The 18,900-nt window shown below is 40.4% G+C and overlaps 1 protein-coding gene and 1 long non-coding RNA gene across 4 annotated transcripts in view; both read right to left on the reverse strand.

The window, feature by feature from the left end:
* Positions 1-2,478: 2,478 nt before the first annotated feature.
* On the reverse strand, positions 2,479-6,880 carry LOC116876396. The gene is made up of 2 exons (XR_004384385.1): positions 5,452-6,880; positions 2,479-5,404 (listed from the first exon to the last, which is right to left on the reverse strand). It is a non-coding gene; the product is annotated as an uncharacterized LOC116876396 (long non-coding RNA).
* Positions 6,881-7,267: 387 nt separating this feature from the next.
* The window catches only part of CREB5 (cAMP responsive element binding protein 5), a 398,292-nt gene continuing 386,659 nt past the window's right edge, over positions 7,268-18,900 (reverse strand). For 2 of the 3 annotated variants that reach the window (XM_032872500.1, XM_032872511.1), the window contains 3 exons: positions 17,752-17,982; positions 9,884-9,992; positions 7,268-9,019 (listed from right to left, as the gene is read on the reverse strand). In XM_032872500.1, coding sequence (XP_032728391.1) covers positions 8,856-9,019; positions 9,884-9,992; positions 17,752-17,982 — 504 coding nt within the window. In that variant the 3' untranslated portion in view covers positions 7,268-8,855. The remainder of the gene's footprint in view (positions 9,020-9,883; positions 9,993-17,751; positions 17,983-18,900) is intronic. The other variant, XM_032872489.1, reaches the window with a different exon arrangement.

Below are 18,900 nucleotides of genomic sequence, written 5' to 3' on the forward strand. Positions count from 1 at the left end.
TGACATAGGGGACCTTTTATAGCCCATTGGGTCTATGTTGATTTATGGAAGATTGCTGACAATGCTGTGATTCAGTTTCCAGTCGGTACAAGGAAATATGATACAAGCAAAGACCCAGTACCTGACAACATATAGAATGAAACTTAGTGGTTTCTAAAAGATTTATGAATTACTTTCCAGGTTTAAATACGACCATTTTCAATATTATTATTATTGTTTTTCTAGGCCTATTAGCTGCTATTTTTAGTTTTTTTATTATTTTTAAAAAGATTTTATTTATTTATTTGACACAGAGAGAGAAATCACAAGTAGGCAGAGAGGCAGACAGAGAAAGAGGGGGAAGCAGGCTCCCCACTGAGCAGAGAACATAATGCAGGGCTCAATCCCAGGACCCTGAGATCATGACCTGAACCAAAGGCAGAGGGTTAACCCCACTGAGCCACCCAGGTGCCCTGCTACTATTTTTTAGATGAGATAATCGATCCATCCTTTCAGTCATTTTGAAAAACCATCTATAGTTGCCAAAAGATGTAGCTTCTAAAGTGTGCAAGCCTAAAGCCAGACTCTATATTTTAAAAATCAATATATTGTTTTTTCTCTTTTGAGGCCTAATTTTCATGCCTGTTTTGATAAAATCAGCATTACTGTCATGGGAAGAGATCTCACAAAGTGTCTTGTTTTCAATTACTTTGAAAAGGGGGCTCATTGTGCTTTGGAGTTTTATGATCTCATAGCGAAGATACTTAGGTTCCAAACCACAAGGCAGGTTGTGTTGATAAAACACTGTTTTTGTTGGATAAGAAAATATGTAATGCAAAATTAAAATGTGATCCAGGGACCAACCAATAACTGACCACAATAACAAATGTAAGATAAAAGGACATTATGAAGCTCCAGAGACAAAGGGATGAAACGGAATGGAGATTAGAGCTGCCTATCTTCAAAGTATAAATGTGGGATCATAACAATTTTTTTTTAACCAATAGTAATGGCTTTGAAATTGCAAATGAGTGTGGGATGGGCATTAGAAAGACTCTCTCGGGAACTATGAGTGTAGTGAGTGGTCTAATGTAAATGTAACAGATGGGATTACCATTAGAACAGCAGTCATCTTCTCCACCCAAATTGTTGTTTCTGTCCCAATTTCAAATATCCTGTCGGGCTATGTGTCAGATGACACATCCTGGTACTTGATTTTAAAATATGACTGTTGTGGCCACAGGACCAGGTGGTTGGGTTAGAGTGTTCTGAGATCAAGAAAGAAGACAGAAAGGAAACAGAAGCTTATCCATTCCCCAAATGTTTTTTGTGGGCCCATTGTGTTATGTTCTAGATCTTGGGTCATAAGGATGAACGAAACAGAAAATGCCCTTGCTCTTGTGGGGTTTACATTCTACTTAAAGGAGACAGACAATTAAAAAAAATAACAGCAATAAAAAAAAAATTATGTTAGATGTTGGTAAACGTTATAGAAAATAAAATCTGTGCTAGGCAGGTGAGAACGAGAATTGAAGGTGGAGTAATTTTATATAGGATGGTCAGGAAAGGCTTAAAGAGTTGGGAGGCAGGTGAGGAAGTGATGCTCACATTTGGGAGAAGAATATTCTGGGTAGAGGGAATGTTTGGGGAATCTCGGGCATATCAGTGGAGCTGGAGAGGTGATGGGTGGGGGAGGAAAATGGGAGGAGATGAACTCAGGGAATTAATGAGGGGGCAGGTCACAGAGGGCCTTTATAGACTCCGGAGTAAGGAAATTGGTTTTTGCTTTGAACCAGGGGTGAAGTCCTTATAGGGTTTTGAGCAGTGGAGGGACACAGTCTGATTTCCCTTTTCAAAGGTTCCCTCTGGCTGCCAGTTAGGAGAGTGTTGCAATAATCCAGGTGAGAGGTGTTGATAATTTGGACAAAGCTATAATAGTAAAGTCAGAGATCTGTGGTGGTTTGATTCTGGCTACGCTGATGGGTCAGACATTGAATGTAAGGCAAAGAGAAGAGTGACTAAAACATTTAGTGAAAGAAGCAGAGGGAAAGAAAGTAGAAGGGAAGGAAGGGAGGGAGTTACCTCGAAGAGTGCATACCTAAAGGGGCTAAGACCTTAGGACTTCTCTGGAAGCCAAGGAGAGAACTCCAGAATTTGATTACCTGAGTGGCCAGCATGTGTTTCTTGGCTCCTAGACATCTTGAATATGAACTTATGCTGGCTGTTCTTCTTGAATGCTAAAATCTGTTGGCCCCAAAGCAAAGTTCAGTTGTGTGGCCAACCCACTATGAATGTGTTAGACTGGTGGCCTCAGCTGGGAAGTTGGATGGAGGACGCAGTGGGAGCACAGTGGTGGTCTAGGAAGGAGAAAATCTCACCTCCTTCTGTCCCTAGAGAATCATGACCTTGAAAGACCAAGCCTTGATTTACAAGGCAGGAATGAGACCATGTGTAGAACAGATACCATTATCCCCAAACCCGAATTTCATCATACAAAAGTTACATGTATTATTTGCATTTGAGTGCTTTATTATATTGGAATTGCAGTGATATTATTAACATTTGTACAAATGCACAAAATCTTGTCTCCTCTTGCTCAAAAGAGATGTAAAATCTGACCTAGTTGAACAGTCTTCATGAACTCATTGTCCATTGGTAACAATAAATGTGTTCACGATGCAACAAAAAGCTTAACATAAAATTGAACATATTAAATGCTGTAGCAAGTATTTACATGTATGTACTCCCAATTTTTTTTTCTCCTTCCAGTAAGGAAGGTGGTTGCTTTACAAATAAGACAGACAAACATAAATGCTTTGCTGTTTACAATTACAAACAACCCCCCCAGTCCAGAACTTAAAGTGACAGCACCTTTTTTGTGGGGGCAGGTGGGGGGACTTCCTTAGTTAGCACTTATTTTCCACAAGGGTAAAATTTTTTTTTTTTTTTAAAGTTCTAGTTTTGGATAATATTTATATTCCAATTGTCCTAGAACGTTGTGTTTGAACAGAGCCATTTTTCTGGGCCTTTTCAGAAGATCCTAAACCCCAGGTCCTCTCCAGGGAGAAGATTTCAAGCTTATCATTTATCTAAGCCAAACCTCAAAACGCAGAACTCCTCTCTCTGAGGCAGGTGTGTTTAGCAGATTGTAGAAGGAAAGAGGGTGAGTAGGTCTTCTCTTCCACTGGCTGGCTGGTTGGGAAGGACCACTTCTCTGAAGCTCCCTTCACTGCAGCAAGGCTGATACCTTCCATTATCTCCTGTCAATGGCATCGGTATTCTAAAGGAGCCAACTAGAGTCTAATGAGCTTATTGTGCATAAGATTTTAACAATATAGTTAAAGCTAATTTATTCAGATTCCACATTCTCAGTCCTGAGGCTAAAATAATTCTCTTTTTCAAAAAATCCTAGAAAGTTCTATAATATGAAACTCAAGGTAGGAAATTCTAAATGGCTTATGAAGAGCTTTCTAAATCCTGATTTCTAATGAGCTACATATTATAAGTTGGTCGAAATACAAGAGCTGATCGTTACTGATTCCCCTCTGATGATAAGCTTGGAAACGTATCAGAGTGCCACTTAAGAATATTAATCATTTAACAAATGCTGGCAATTTGGCCTTACCCCCCTCTTCAACTTGTGGTAAATAGTTTCTTTTTTTAAAAAATAGACAATTTATAAGGAAAAAAATATATAAACACTCTTTAAGCAATTTGGCTATAAGCATTACATCACTGAAAAACTCCACAAGAAATAGTAAAATATTTTGAGTGGACATACACTTTTTCACTTTCACAACATCATGAGTTAGGGTTTTTGTTTTTGTTTTCATTTCTTTGTTTTGGTATTGAATTTTACTGGTAAGTTTATTGCTCAGTGTCTTCTTGTCCTTTCTCAGATTATCATTGTAAAACACAGGTGCTGTCCCTAATTATGTCACAAGGCAACATTGTATTTTTGAGACCCAGGAATGAAATAGGGCCGCTCCTACTTCCGCAGCCTCAGAGAGACGACGGCTGGGACCACAGTCCACATGCACCATGGTGCACAAAAGAGTAAGTCTCCTGGCTCATTCAGGACACTTTGGTTTGGAGGATGAGATAGAAAATTCTTAAGTATAGCTTAGCTGCTGCCTCACATCTGTTGCATAATATAACATTTTTTTAAAAACATGCTATGAATAAAGGGTTAAAGAGTATAAACTGGCTCTTCTCCTTGGTTTTCTCGTAGCAGGCTTCATCTAGGCTGACATGAGGAACATGTCTTTGCTAGGATACTAAGGAACGCACGCACATGTACCTGGTGCAAATATTCTGTAAAGTATTTTGAATGATGCAGCTCAGAGCCTGAGGGGAAGGGTGGGGAGTTGGAAAGAGGAGAGCAGAAGGCAAGTCTGAGGAAAGGGAGGGTCTTTGAGAAAGAACCAGAGAAACAGGGATTGAAAAAGCTAAAGTGCAATTTTAAAATATAAATTATTTTAAAAGCAGAAGAGAGACTCTAAATTGCTACTGTTCGCATAGGCACAGTTTTATTCAAATTTAAATGGGTTGTTTCCTTTTCCTTCTCAGATATACTGCATAATGGAACTTGAATGGCTTAAAGCTACGGCACATTGTTTGGGACTGGACAAAGAGAGCACTAAGGAAGCTGAATAGTGCAAGGCATTCTAGGAAATCGGGGTGGGGTGGAGAGAAGCAGAGATGAAGTTCCTACACTTTTATAAGAAAGCTGTTCCAGTTATAGTTACTGATTCCCTTTAGCTGAACTCTGCTTCCTAAAGGAAAGAGCTTACTTTAAGAATTAAAAAAAAAGGAAAAAAAGAGAAAAGAATGTTTTAAAAAACCGTTCAGAACATAGATTAAAAAATAACTCACAGAGCAATAAAAATCCTTGAAATTTCTATGCACAGAGATCTAAGCAAAATACTTCCACCATATGATGGAGAATAGCCATTTGAAACCCTGAAAAATGAAGATATACACAACTAGAGTAGTTTATTATGAACTAATACTTTAAAAACAAGTAGATCCTACAGAAGAATACTGTTCAAATGGAATGTTTCAAAATAACATTTATTAATAAATATCTTATAAAATTCTAAATTAATAGATTCCTGTTCAAATTTTGCTTTGGTCCTTGAATTCCACTGTATACACACATACATACAAATATATTTTCTTCGATGGTTTTTATTAACCAAAAACAAGCACATTCTATCCTAACTGGATGGCTAGTTTGATAGCAGTTACTGATGCTTAAAACTCCCCAGCCAAAGGCTGGTCTTTCACCGCAGCTGGTTTCAGATTTTAATGGCAAACTCAACTGACACACTAAAATTGACATAACAGCGACCCAACTCCCTGAACATCCATCACTGACACCCCTCTGTTCAGAACACGTGCTGCATTTGATTTCTTTGACCAGCTAGGCTCCAAAGAGCTTTGCTCCAAGTGAGTCACCCAAATTATCACCGTTCATTCAGTGACACCACAGAAACTGCCATCTCCCATGGGCCATGTGAACACTGGCACTCGCGCACACTAACATGGAGGTAGGGTGGGGTGAATGGGGGTGTAAAGGGAAAACATCAGCTTAAGACAGACTTTAAAATGAGTACGTTCATCCTTAGTTAGGATTTACTCCACCTGTCCTGGCATCATATGTTGGGAAATGTCTTAAGAAGAAATACAAAGTGAACGCCTCAATTTAGGATCACCTGGTAAAAATGCCATCGGGGTACCTAAGTCGGGTCCCATCACAGAAGGCAAGGGAAGCACTGTAGAAATTTTCAGGTAGGCTGGCAGTGACTTCAAAGGCAGATACTGCCAATAAAAAAAAACCACACACGAATGAGGAGAGGCGGTGTTGCAGGGCCTTTCCTTCCTCAGGATGGGTGCTCTGAAGGTCATTACACTGGCTCGGTGAAGATACAGGCGGATGACCCAGGAATTGAGTGTGAGAGGAGAATGGGGCAGAAAAAAAGATGTTTTCCCAGATTGGCAAAAAATGGAGGGCACAGAGGGGTTTTTCAGGCAGACTGATTGTTCCATGGTCTGGTGAAGGCTGGACCTTCCAGTGAAGTACTTAATATTGATAAGCTGAGTGTGGATTTGACCAACAAGCCTTTCTGTTCAGGGTTTCAAGACACTCTGACAACGAGCTGGCATCTTCCATTTTACTGTATTTCCACACTGCTAATGAACATACCTAAAGGCTCTAAATATAACAAGAAGACAGTTTATTCTAATTGTACATTGAGGGCCGTTTGCTAATGTGTGTGTGTGTGTGTGCGTGTGTGTGTGGTTGGTTTGCCTACTTAGCATAAAAAACAGACATAATTGAGCTCTATATAATGCACATCAGTCAAACTGTCAAGTTGCTGAATTAAGAAAACTCAAGCAAGTTCTTCACTACAGAGGCTTTCAACTTAACAACTAAATATTCAATCAAGAGGTGGAACAGAAGTAAAGTAAACCATAATTTTAGTGACAGCCCATTCCCTGGACATTCTGATATTACCCGTGGATTTTTAAAAAATCCATTTCATTAAATGCTATGCATGCAGTAAAAAAAGAAAAGTTTTTGTTTACTTAAAGAAAAAAATAAGAAAAACATAAAAAGATTTAAAACCCAAGCAAACATTTCAATGAGTTCTTTTTCTTTTTTAGAGAGACACATACATGGTCCTAGAAAGGAGTTTTGAAAAAATTAAATTTAATATCAGAATACAGATATATCTTAAATATTTCTTAGGAAGCCAGTTAGGTTCAACCGTTCAGCTGTTACTGCTGGGATGCGAAATAAAACAACTATGGATTCAGTATTTAAAATACTTAAAAAGAGATATGTTTGTCTAAAATATAATAGAAAATCCTTTACACTTTTTTCTTTTCTTTAAAAAAATTTTTTGTTTGTGTGTGTGTGTTTGTTTTGTTTTTGCTTTTGTTTGGATTTCTAGATCACATAGCCAGTCATGAGTTTCTCTGGACACTCAAAACTTTCTTTTGAAAGCACTACATACATTAAAAAAAATTGCTGATAAATACTGATTTGAAAAGTAAGTTTTTCAATAAAACTGAAACTAGTTATAAAAATCATGCTTCATGACCCTCATATTTTTTTTCTCCAAAATAGATTGTTATGCTATAGTGAGAGATAAACACATAGACACACACCCATACATGTCTTTCCCTTTCCTGAACGCTTATAAAAGCTACACCTTTTGTAAAATAATATTATTTTAAATCCCATGAACACACATACACACATGTGCACACGTGTGCACACACACACACACACACTCAATCTCTCATGTTAGGTCAAGCATTCAAATGGAGATGAAACACCAGCACCTGTCTAGACTGCTAGAGGGAAACATTAGTCCCTGTTACTTGTGAGATGTGATATTAAAACATTGACACAGTAGAATGGCTTGTTTCAAGGAGGCACAACTGTGGTTCGGGACTATCTACTTTCCGTAATAGGCAAGTCAATGAAAGTTCTTGGAAATATAAATTAGAATTATTCAGAAGAGTGGAGTAGCCACATCTATGGGATTCTTTCAGCAGCCAAAGGCTTTGGCTGTTCTGGGAGGGCTGAAAGCACCCCTGTGGAAACATTAGGTTTTCTCTTTCTCTTTGTTCCTCCAGTGGTACGTCTACTTTCACTCACCAGAACAGCAGAGCCAGTTCCATAGGCTTAAGAGAAAAAATAATAATAAATCTTAATCTATTAGCAGCTGATGATTGAACAATGCAATATGTGTAGTGAATAGAGCCCTTCTGAATTATTATACAGCACATGGATTTTCAACCTTATAGACAGGCCATATAAACCAGTTGTAATTCGAGGGTGTGATGTTATAGCCTGCATCATAATCTGGACCTTCACAATCGAGGCTTAGAAGGCTCCCTTCCCTGGTGTCTCCACAGCTGGCATTCAACAGTGCCTCACCTATGGCTAAGCCACCTTTTATTTGCTCTGATTATTAAAAACATTAAATCAGGCACATTAAACATCTCTTGCTTACTATTTTGTAAAAAGCAAGAGGTGAATGAACTCCAGCTGTGGGTCATGGGCAAGGAAAGCAATGGCTAGATCCATATTTTTGAGATTTGCTTTTTTTTCCTCTTTAAGCATTATTTTCTTTTTTACGTGCAATTCTAAAGGGGGAAACATAAAACAGCAGAAAGTAAAAATAAAGAGTTCACAGGGAGCCCGGGAAAAAGTGGAAATGGAAAGGAAGATTGGAGGAAATCAGAGGATAATTCAAGGAAGTGGACCAAGGGGAGGAGGTGGAGGGGGGTGAGAGGCTTGGTGGCTTTATTTGGACATCAGTGGATCTTATGATTTTTTGTAGGAAGAGACAAAATTATGGAAAATGCTCTGTGTTTAGCTGGAATTCTGGCGACATCACAGCACAAACTCGACGTGTGTTACAATGTCATGAGACTCACCACCCAGTTACCTCGCATCCGTTTACTTGACATCTAGGTTATGCCTCATTTTGGCTAAAAGCTGCGGGTTAACAAGGTTCGATGTTTCAAGCAAAGGGTTGGACTGATAAGAATGAAACTGTGTCTATATACAGAAAGAGTTCAATTTATAAACAAGTTAACTGGTACCAGAAAATTGGAGAAAAGCACCAAAGCATTTCCCAAGCTGATAGATTAATTAATTGCATAACTCCCTTTTTTTCTTATATAACTAAGTATAAAAGACGACATTTCCATAATAACTATAAAAATGAAAGCCAGTCTCTGAAGGGCTGAGGAGTCTTCCAGGTCTGAGTTAATTCTAAAAATGCCCTTAAAAGAAAGGACGCATGATATGCGACAGCTCTTCTTGGAGGCAAGGTCTGACCCACCAGCAGATTTTAAAGGATGGGATTCAGGTCTGTTCTGTGAGTGGTGAGCTGACTGAGGGTGGAGCTCCCCACCACCTCGCTCACAGCGGAGGAAGTGGTGATGGTATTGTGTTGGATGACCTGCTGCTGAGAGCAAGCTGGGACAGGACTGGCAGGAGGGCTGCTCTCTGGACCTAGGAGAAAGCACACACACACACATACCAATATAGCTCTTCTTGGGTGGACCTGTGGGCTACTCAGGGAGACGTTACTATGCGTTTACTAGAGATAGAAGATTTTCACACATTTGCTCCTGGACATTAATTTCAAAACTTTATTTTAAACTGTAGTCAAAAGCTATGCCTTCCCACTTTATAGCTACAAGCAAAGCCATGCTTTCTGTACCAGCAACATGATTTCATGTGTTCGAGTCTTGGGATGTAAACTTCCCCATGTTTGTATCTTCAAATAGCCATCCATATATCAAATGTGGAAAAATACTCACATGTGGTGGGAGAATCTGTGTTGCTCAATCTAAAAAATTATTTGAAAATAAATTGACCTTCAGCCATGAATCCCTGCTCCTCCCACCATCCCCCACTCAGCTAGCATTTAACTTATTGACATTCCAGATGCAGAAACTGGGGTCTAGAGAAAGGGATTCGCTTTACTTATTGGAAAACTAAGACCAAGTCACTAGCTTTTCAGCCCAGTGAATAAGAGGCAGCATACCTTAAGGCATTGGATGTGATTTCCCCAAGGCCTCTACCCAGCCCCTGGATTTCTCTGGAAGACGGCTAGCCCACTGGTAGTTGGGCTCCCGCAAGCTATTTTCCTGCTGGCTGCGGAACTGGAATTCGATAGGATTTTACAATGTGAAATGCCAGGGAAATTCTAGCCAGAAGGTATTGGGAGGTGGTGGGCATGGGGAGGGGGTCAGAAAAGAGGGATCCCCCTGGTGCAATCTACACTTTACTTTTGCTCTTTCAATAAAATCCAATGCAAAATTAGTGGCAAAAAATTGGACACTAAGAAAAGAAGAAAAGTCAATGACTTACTTAGATATCCTTGTGATTCTTTCTGCATGGCTGTTATTGGACAGTCTTTATGCGTTAACAACAACTGTTTCAGCTGTGCCACCTCATTTTTCAACATGGACACTTCATTCTGGAAAGAGACATATCAAAAATGTTTGAAAGGACCAGAGAATACAAGTCCCCATGCACTTTCAACAGTGATATTGGCAAACTTTTCTATTGTGTCTCAATGACATTAAGGATAATATTTAATGGGATTCACCTGAAAATGTGTAGCTTCCTTTTAATTTGGTCCTCACATTTACCAGGGACTTATTGAAAAGACCATATTTTAACTCTAGAGCTGAATCCTATTAAAAGTTCAGAGCATACCCTTTAGGTGATGGACTCTGGAGTGAGGTGACTTAGGTGGGAATCTTCACCCGACACTTACTGGGTGAGTCTAGGCAGGAAATGTAAGCCAGATGAACTTCAGAGACCTTGTTTATAATTGGGGATCAAACCAGAATAAAGTTCTTTTGAGTTGTTGTAAGGACTGAATGAGACAATAGATATAAAATGCTGAGAACATTGCCTAGCCCATACTGAGCAATCACTGAATTTAGCTATTCATAATAATCATCTTCACACTGATAAGCTCAGGTTGACATTTAATATGTGAAGAAAGTGAATGTTGCACATGCATTGGGGAGCACCGAGTGGCAGAATTAGTGGCTTGAAATGTCTTCAGAATAAGCCAACCCATCTACCACCAGATTTCCCAAAAGAATTGTCAAATGGGCTATAATTCAACAGAGCACATCCCTGCCTGACATCTGCTTAGTAGAAGGTATGGAAGCACATGGAACAAATGTTGATCCTCTACTGGTGGATGAGGTCAGCCCTGGAAGGTGAGGGGCAATGAAGTTTTGGCTACAATTAAATTAATTTGTTTGGCTCATTAACTAATTTGGCTAATTTCAGTCAATAAACTTTTTCCACCATCAATAACAGGGTGTTGTGGATTGTGTGTGTGTGTGTGTGTGTGTGTTTCTTATTTACTTAGATAAGTGCCTCGAATCTCCACTTTATGTAATTCACAAAGACCGATTCATAGCTTTGTAGAATAATGTACTTGGCACCACTGTCTACAAATACGAATGTAGAATAGATTGGTTGGTTCTAAGGTGCTTCCACTTGATAAAAGTAAACTGTAAACATAGCACTATCTCAAACAACCCATAAATTTATAGTTGTGATAAATATTACCCTTTCTCTGGCCAATATTCATTTGTGGCTGCCAGACATTGTACTCCACATGTGGGAGACTTTAAAAAAACATACACACAAAAAAGGGTGTTTTAACATTGCTGTCATTAAGTTGTATCTACACTTTTATTATGAACCTGGCTTTTTCAGGCATGTATTTATCACCTAAAAAAGTAAGTCTGGGATTCTAAAAGTTAATTAAAAATTTTTTTTGAAACTTGTTTTAAAGGTTACCCCACATTTCTAAATTCATTTGCAAAATATAAGTAATCAAATGTTGAGTAACATAAGTAACAAAATAGTAAGAATCTAATCTAGGAAAGTTTTTCTCTTCTCCAAATTTTATAAAATAAAAATGCCTATCAGAGAAATTAGCATTAATGACATATAAATCACTTAATTGCTCTTAATCCAAAAACATTCAGGAGGGTGAATTGCATCTCCCACTTCCAAAGGAGTGTGATCGGTAAGGGGCCCTATCGAAACCAAAATTGACCCTTGTCAATTCTGGGTCAGTGTGACAACTTTATTTATAAGACAACTTATTGTAGCCTTAAATACCAGTTCTTTCCTCTTTGATTTCATGCCCATTTAAATTCAGACAGCCTTCCTTGCTTTTCCCAAATTCCCTCTGCTTAAAATGGCATGTGTAAAAGAAAGTTACTTTTAGACTGTTAAATAGAAGGCAACCCCTAGTTAAAAAAAAACAGGGACTCCTGGGTGGCTCAGTTGTTAAGTGTCTGCGTTCGGCTCAGGTCATGATCCCAGAGTCCTGGGATCTAAGTCCTGCATCAGGCTCCCTGCTCATCGGGGAGCCTGCTTCTCCCTCTGCCCCTCCCCCTGCTCACGCTCACTTGCTCTCTCTCTGGCAAATAAATAAATAAAGCTTTAAAACAAAATAAGCAAAACCAAAATTGAAAGTGGAAAAAAAGAAAACATATATATATATATAATATATATACATATATTATATATATATATAACATAACATATATATATATTTTTTGGCCTCAAAATGAAATGTCATATTATTTGCATTTACATTATAGATATAGTACTTTTCTAGAATCACAACCGCTGAGACAACTGCACCCTAATCTCTGCTGCAAATAATGCAGACAATCGTTCTTAGAGAATGGAGTCAAGCTCCAATTTTTACTAAACCCTCCCATAATCTTCTGTAACCTAGGAAACAACAAATAAGTATATAAAATAAAACAAGATTCTCTTGCTTTCTTACACGTCTAGAAAAAAAAAAAAAAATCGCACCTGGCAGCCATCTTGGAGAGGTCGATTTTAGTCTCCGTTTCTTCCCCAACTATGTCCTGCTCCGTCCCACCTTTTCTAGGCATTGTTCGATCTCCCAGGCACAAAGTGTTCAAGGCCCCTTCCTTAAAAAAACACGTTCAATTCCGTTCTTTGGGCTTCTACAATCACAAGGAACTAACTGCCTACAGTACTTGGCACACCCCAAGTTGTTTCATAAGAAAGCTTTTGCTTGCATGAGAGGCCACAATAAAACAGCACCAATCACTGCTATGAACAGCATATGTGGTGTCTTGGCCTCTAACCAAAGCCCCATACAAAGTAGATGACCTGAGTGGCACTTTCTGTCTACAGAGAGCAAAGCACTTTAGTCCTTCTTAAGTATAGGAACTGAGAACCTGCGAGTTGGAGGGTCTGTAAAAGCGTAGGAACCTGAAGACTACGGTGATAACTGATCATTGTTTAAAGATATGTGTGAATAAGGACATATTTCTTAAAATAATGTGTTAATATTTATGTTAGTTATCTTATGGTTGGAAAATGAATGCTGATTAGTATTCTCCATAAAGAAGAACCCTCAGCCTCTGTTTAGATCATACACATGTAATTATGATGCGGATAAGGAGGAAATCAAAGTCTAATGGCCACAGAAGCAACAGAAATTCATGGCGCAGCTTCCAGCAGGAAGAAGAGCTCTCAACAGGGGTTTCAGAAAAACACGGTTTGGCCTCCCCATTGGCCACACCAGACTGACCTAAAGCAAGATGGTGGGACTAGTTCCCTAGTTCCTGCCGGCAACATAGTTGTTTATTCTTTGACTGTCTCTGTTTTGCCTTCTATGGAGAAAGTTAGCTACCTAATAATCGAACGAAGGACTTGATCTTTATTTTTTATTCATTAGTTAACTACTTTTGGTATTCTCAGATAAGCTTGTATTTCAAGTCTCAAGTTTCCTGAGGGAGCCAGTTCTAGTACCTTCTGTGCTTCCAAATCTTATCAGGGCAGATTCCAAAGCTCTATCTACAGTTTCTGTGTAGCACAAAACCTCGCGTCCCTGTATGGGTTCATAGTGTTGAGAGAGCCTCTCGAGCCTCCATCAGATTCCACAAGGGAGACTTTGGGTTAAGAAAGGTCCAGAATCACTGCCCTAGAGAAAGCAGGGGGGGGGGACCGTGGGCTGTGCACATGCATAATCATCTTCAAATCTCCACAATGACTGATCAGGAGAGGCCAGACTCTATTTTAAATAAAAATCCTTTTCAAGGGAACATAAGTATGAATTCACCTTGAATTCATTTTGGAAGAGAACCACCAGATAGCAAATGTTTCAAAATGCATGAAAGAAATAAAATGTTGCCTACAGCTCTAGCAGGGAAATAAAAACCAGGCCTTCCCGAGGCACTTTCTTACTCTGAATTACCTTGCTAGATGAATTGAGGCGAATCACCATTTTTTTTTTATTCCCCTACGTGAGTTATAGTAATCATTCTAGGTCTTCATATAAAAGCACTTTACAAAAAACAAGTATTAATAATCAGGTATGAATTACCTATTGAAATCAGCCCTTCAGTTTTTTCACTTTTTGAACCTCGTGTGGGTTAGCTACTTTAAAGCAGTTAGCCATTGAGACAGGGACTGTCGGAGGCTAGATGTGGTTGAATTAATCTGTTCTTTAATCCATAAGGTTGTCTGGGGGATGAAGTAGCGCCCCTATAGAGACATTCAACACCATAATAACATACTTTAAACAAGTACTCCAAGAAGTCCCTAATAGCTGCATTTGGAGTTTTTGGCTTTGGGGATGTCATTTTGTTAATATGAGAAACCCAGAATGCTTTTTGATGCAAAGCAGTAGTCTGTGCCAAAAAAATAATTATCAAAATGGGCCCTATAATATAGCCCCTCCCCACTTATTTTTTTCTTTTTTGTAGATTAGCTGAGGCCAGGTTTGTTTCATGCTAAAACAAAGGACTTTCAATTTGTAAGGCAACAGTTCCCATCTGGCCTCTTCTCTTGCCAAGTCCCAAACCTGGGCTCATGTGTCTAAAATTTCAGCAGCGACTTAGGCCATGTGTCTTTGCACTAAAAAAGAAAAGCAATTATTTCCATGGGTGACCAGATGATTTCCATATCGTCTACTATACACAAACAATCCACTGAGTGCCACATCAGTCAATGATGAATTCAGAGCTGATCTTAGCTACCCTGTCAGAGAGCAGCACGTGGGTTCTTCTTGTTTAAGAATTCTCTACAATCAAAGATCCTAGAGCTGTGGGTTGGGTCAAGAGAAGACTTGCTTGCGTACTCATCCTACTATGTGCTGCTGTCTTTGTGACTTTCCGGAAGACTCTTCATGTACCCCCGGCCTTAGTTTCTCCCTATACAAAAATGTCAGATCAGGTGGTTTCTAGTATTTCCCTCACTTCCTATACCTGTGTTGACCTCTTGGGGACAGATTTGTTGTGAGACAAGGAAATGAAGCCTGGGAGTTTGATTTTTGTTTTCTTAGGTCTGATTTTTTCCAATCTGAAACTCTGCAGCCCAGCTAAAAGGTTCTATGCTGAAAAACAACCCAGAAGTGGCAGCTGGCCATCCAGACCTTGGATATTCCATTTGGCTAGAGTTTGTTTGCTTAGCACCTTCCATTTCTGTTTACTTAAAATTTGGCTCACTGGACCAGCCTCAAGAGAGACACCTTTTTCTTTTGACAAAGGTCCAGTAGGAGGGAAAGGGTCATTCAAAGGTAGCAGAAGCTGCGTATCCTCTCCAGCATCACAAGGCATGATGTGGAGCACTGAGCATCACCGAAAACATGGAATGGCTGTGGTTTCCGTCCCTCTGAAGCAAAGCAGTGGTTGGAAAATACAAAGATTTTAGTCTTTTCAGAGTCTGTCTCTTCCTTGGGCACTCCTTTACCAACCCAAAACACTGGTGCCTGTTGACTGGCCCAAATAGAACTTTTTTCCCCGGGTTTTTGGAGCCTAGAATTCTAGTATCTTCTTTTCCTTAGCCATGGATGGTTCTAAAGAGTGGTAAAAATTAATGTATTTGGGTCTCATAAAGGATAAATTAACCTTCTGTGTTTTATAAGAGCAATGACATAGAGGCATATGCCAAGTCATGAACATATCTGATCACAAGGTAGACCAGCATCTTCGCTTCTCCTGGATCTCTACTATGACCTCCTTCTGTTTTCAAGCTCCAGCACCACAGTCAATATGCTGAAATACTTCTGCAAGGATGCATTTTAGTTAAAACTGATTTAAACATGTGGGCATCTGATAGGTGCCAGCTGGCTATTTATGGCTCCTTCATTCAAGACACTAGGGCTGATTTTGCCCCCACAGGGGAGATCTGACAATGTGTGGAGACTTTTCAGTTGTCACAACTTGTGGGAGAGGTAGAGGGTGCTACTCATATTTAGTGGGTGGAGGTCAAGGATACTACTATCTACCTAAACAGGATACCATGGAGAACTATCAAGCCCCAAATTCAATAGTGCCAAGATTGGCAATTTCCAAGAATGGCACAATCTTGGCCATTTTCATGGTCCTCTTGCAAACCTCAGAACTGGTAGCAAATTCCAGGGATTCCCACACTATGGTCATTGCAGAGCCAGTGGCTGTAATATTTGCTAGACCCACATGCACCAGAGTTTTTATTGACTTAACGTGTTTGTACAAATTAACTCATTATTTAATATTTTAGCCTCATCCTTACCAAGAGAATCTGTGAAATTGAAGGTCTGATGTTCTAATTACATTTTTCAATTCACATACAAATAAAAACATTACTCTGCATGTTTAAAGTGCTTACCATCTTCTACCTAAAAGCTTCTCACATACCACTGGGGCTGTGGCTAGAACTAAAACTTTTCAAGCTGCTACGGCTTTCAAGGTGTTAGAGTCCAGCCATCCCACTGTGGCTTGACTCCTTTCAATCACATCCTGGCCAAGTGGTCAGGTGGCCAGTGCTTGGACACTCCAGAGAAGGGGAACTCCTTCATTTACTCAACAAGCAGATATTGAGGATAGATACACACAGACTCAGCAAATTAGCTTGACACTGTACTAGAAAGAGGGGGTAGGAAGTAGGGGGACAGGGTAATAAAACAAGACACAGCCCCCACCTTCATCCACATAGAAGGTACTGGGAGGTACTTCTCCCATATCTGTTCTATATGTTTCCCAGTTTCCTTCTCATGTCTACCACAAAAAGGATGAAAAATTTAGGGGAAAATGTGAACATCCATATGCAGCCCATGCATAACCCAAACTTCCTTTATATATTTTCAGTTTATACATTGGCCGCCCCAAGGCCATTTCCTTTGAATGCATGGAATATGCAAAAACTTTGGGCGTTTGGTACCCCTAGTGTTCCGTTCTAAGGACGCACAGAGAACCAGGTGGGGGAAGGGAAAGGTGACCTACAAACTACTAAGGTACAGATCCTCCCTATTTGGGGCAATCTTTCCCCCCTTCCCTCCTCTCTTCAGACTTTGTCTCTGCTCCTAGAAGCACCAGGCTATAATCTCTAACTTTTACTGCCCTCCCCGCATGCTTGCCACATAATCTATTTAGTTGCTCTCTTTCTGCTGGTGGAGGGGGCATTTCTTTTTGTGTGAGAACAGACTCCTGGGGCGTATCATTTGTATGGCATGACGTCTGCCACAGAGGCCCTGGTACGAGACTTTTCTCTCCTTCTCGCAAATGCTCCCTAAAGGGGCCTTGTTGGAAAAATGTCCCCCACTGAGCCACCCACGAAAGGGAAAAATCCCACAACATTCAAATCTTGTTGAGTTTGAAAATGAGATGGGAACATGTCTTTTCTTATAGAGCAAAACAACAACTATAAATGTTCCTTTCTTCAATGAAACTGAAACAGAGGTAATCTAGTGGGAATCAAAGCCACCCTCTCCCTGGTGAATATAAAGATCTACAGTTGGGCTGAAGGTTTATTATGTGCTAGGTACCGGGAAAACTGCTCTGTAGACATGAGTTCACTTATGACTCCCAACGACTCTACAATTCCCATTTTATAGATGAGGAGACTGAGGGCCAGGGAGGTTAAACACAACTTATTGCTGAACAAGAGTGTGAACCTCCGTCCAACCAAAGCCAGTGCTCTCAGCCCTATAACTCAGCTGAGCAGGCTCTCCCTCCTCAGAGCTTTGTAGACAGGCTGGGTTAAAACTGAACACTTATTTTGTTTTGTACAGGGTCTTAGAGTGAATAAACCTTGGGGAGTAAGTGCAGTTGCTCTGTGGGCGAATGTGAGGTAGTACTGCTTAGGTCAACAAGTGCCCGCCAGGAGGCAGGAAATGCCAACCGTACACAGGGCCTTTGAGTCCCGAGAAAAGAGACAGTGGCCTGCACCTGAAGCTGCATGTTTGTCTGGGTGAGTTCTTCTGCTTTCTTTTCCAGTGACATCACCCAGACCTTCCTCTTCTGTCTGCAGCGGGTGGCAGCTGCCCGGTTCCGTTCCAGAAATTTCCTCCGCCTCTCGTCAGGATCCTCGTCCACCACCCTTCGCCGGCGGCCCCCTGTGGGCTGGGGCGGCTGTATTGTCTGGGTTGGCTGCATCTGTTGCGTCGCTGGTGAGACCTGCTGGGCACGGGGGCGGGGGGTGGGGGCAGAGAAGGAACATGCTGGGTGAGAGAGGAAACCCAAGCTGGTGTTGGAACACAAAGCACAGAGGGTCGGTTGCTTTAGTAAGCAGATCAAACTTGTTTTCTAAGAGCGAAGTCAACAGTGAAATCACGCTCATGAAAAGAAAAAGCATTGCCGAACTATCTTCTGTGATATTTTGGCAAGACGTAGAAACGACTTTTGAAACAGAGTCAAATAGATTTTTCCCTGACAGGCATTTGGCTGAATCATGGCAGAGGAAACTTGGTTTTTTTTTGTTTTGTTTTTTTTTTTTGGTTTTTTTCTTCTCCTTCAGATGTTAAACATGTTTTATTTAAGGTCCGTTTTATAAAGGTTTAATGTGCCAACGCAGGGCTGCAGGTGAAAAGAGAGAGATCAGGATTATTGTCCTAATGCTGCTGCATCTTCTGTCATCTGCAGAAAACTCCTTCTGGGCAGGCTGTGGGTTTCCATTCTCCTGGTGTTAAAACCGTGTTCCTAGAACACACCTCTGGGACATCATCGTCACTGTGACTCCCACCAAAAGAACCCTCTGAAGCCCGGAAAGCAGCTGAAATCCTATTTTTTCCATTTCAGAGCTCTTAGCACAAAGGGCCTAGTTGGACCTGCGAATTCCAGGTGGGTCCCTCTGCTCCTTGGAACTCTGCCGGAGACAGGCTTTTCCAGGTGGCTAGAAGCGGGGCCTATGTGAGGGATGCCCAGAGCAGCCCTGAGTTCTGTAATACACCTTGTCTGTGCTGCAGGGAGAGATGGCTGGGAGTCACCACACACTTATATCGTAAGGAAACCCTAGCAGTGGCAAAGCACTGTATTAAAACTTTTTACTATACTCCTAGATTCCTTCTAAGAACTACAAAGGGCTCAGCAGTATCTAAA

Source organism: Lontra canadensis, unplaced genomic scaffold, assembly GCF_010015895.1.
Source record: "Lontra canadensis isolate GAN:19392208 unplaced genomic scaffold, GSC_riverotter_1.0 scaffold2, whole genome shotgun sequence".
Taxonomy (NCBI): domain Eukaryota; kingdom Metazoa; phylum Chordata; class Mammalia; order Carnivora; family Mustelidae; genus Lontra; species Lontra canadensis.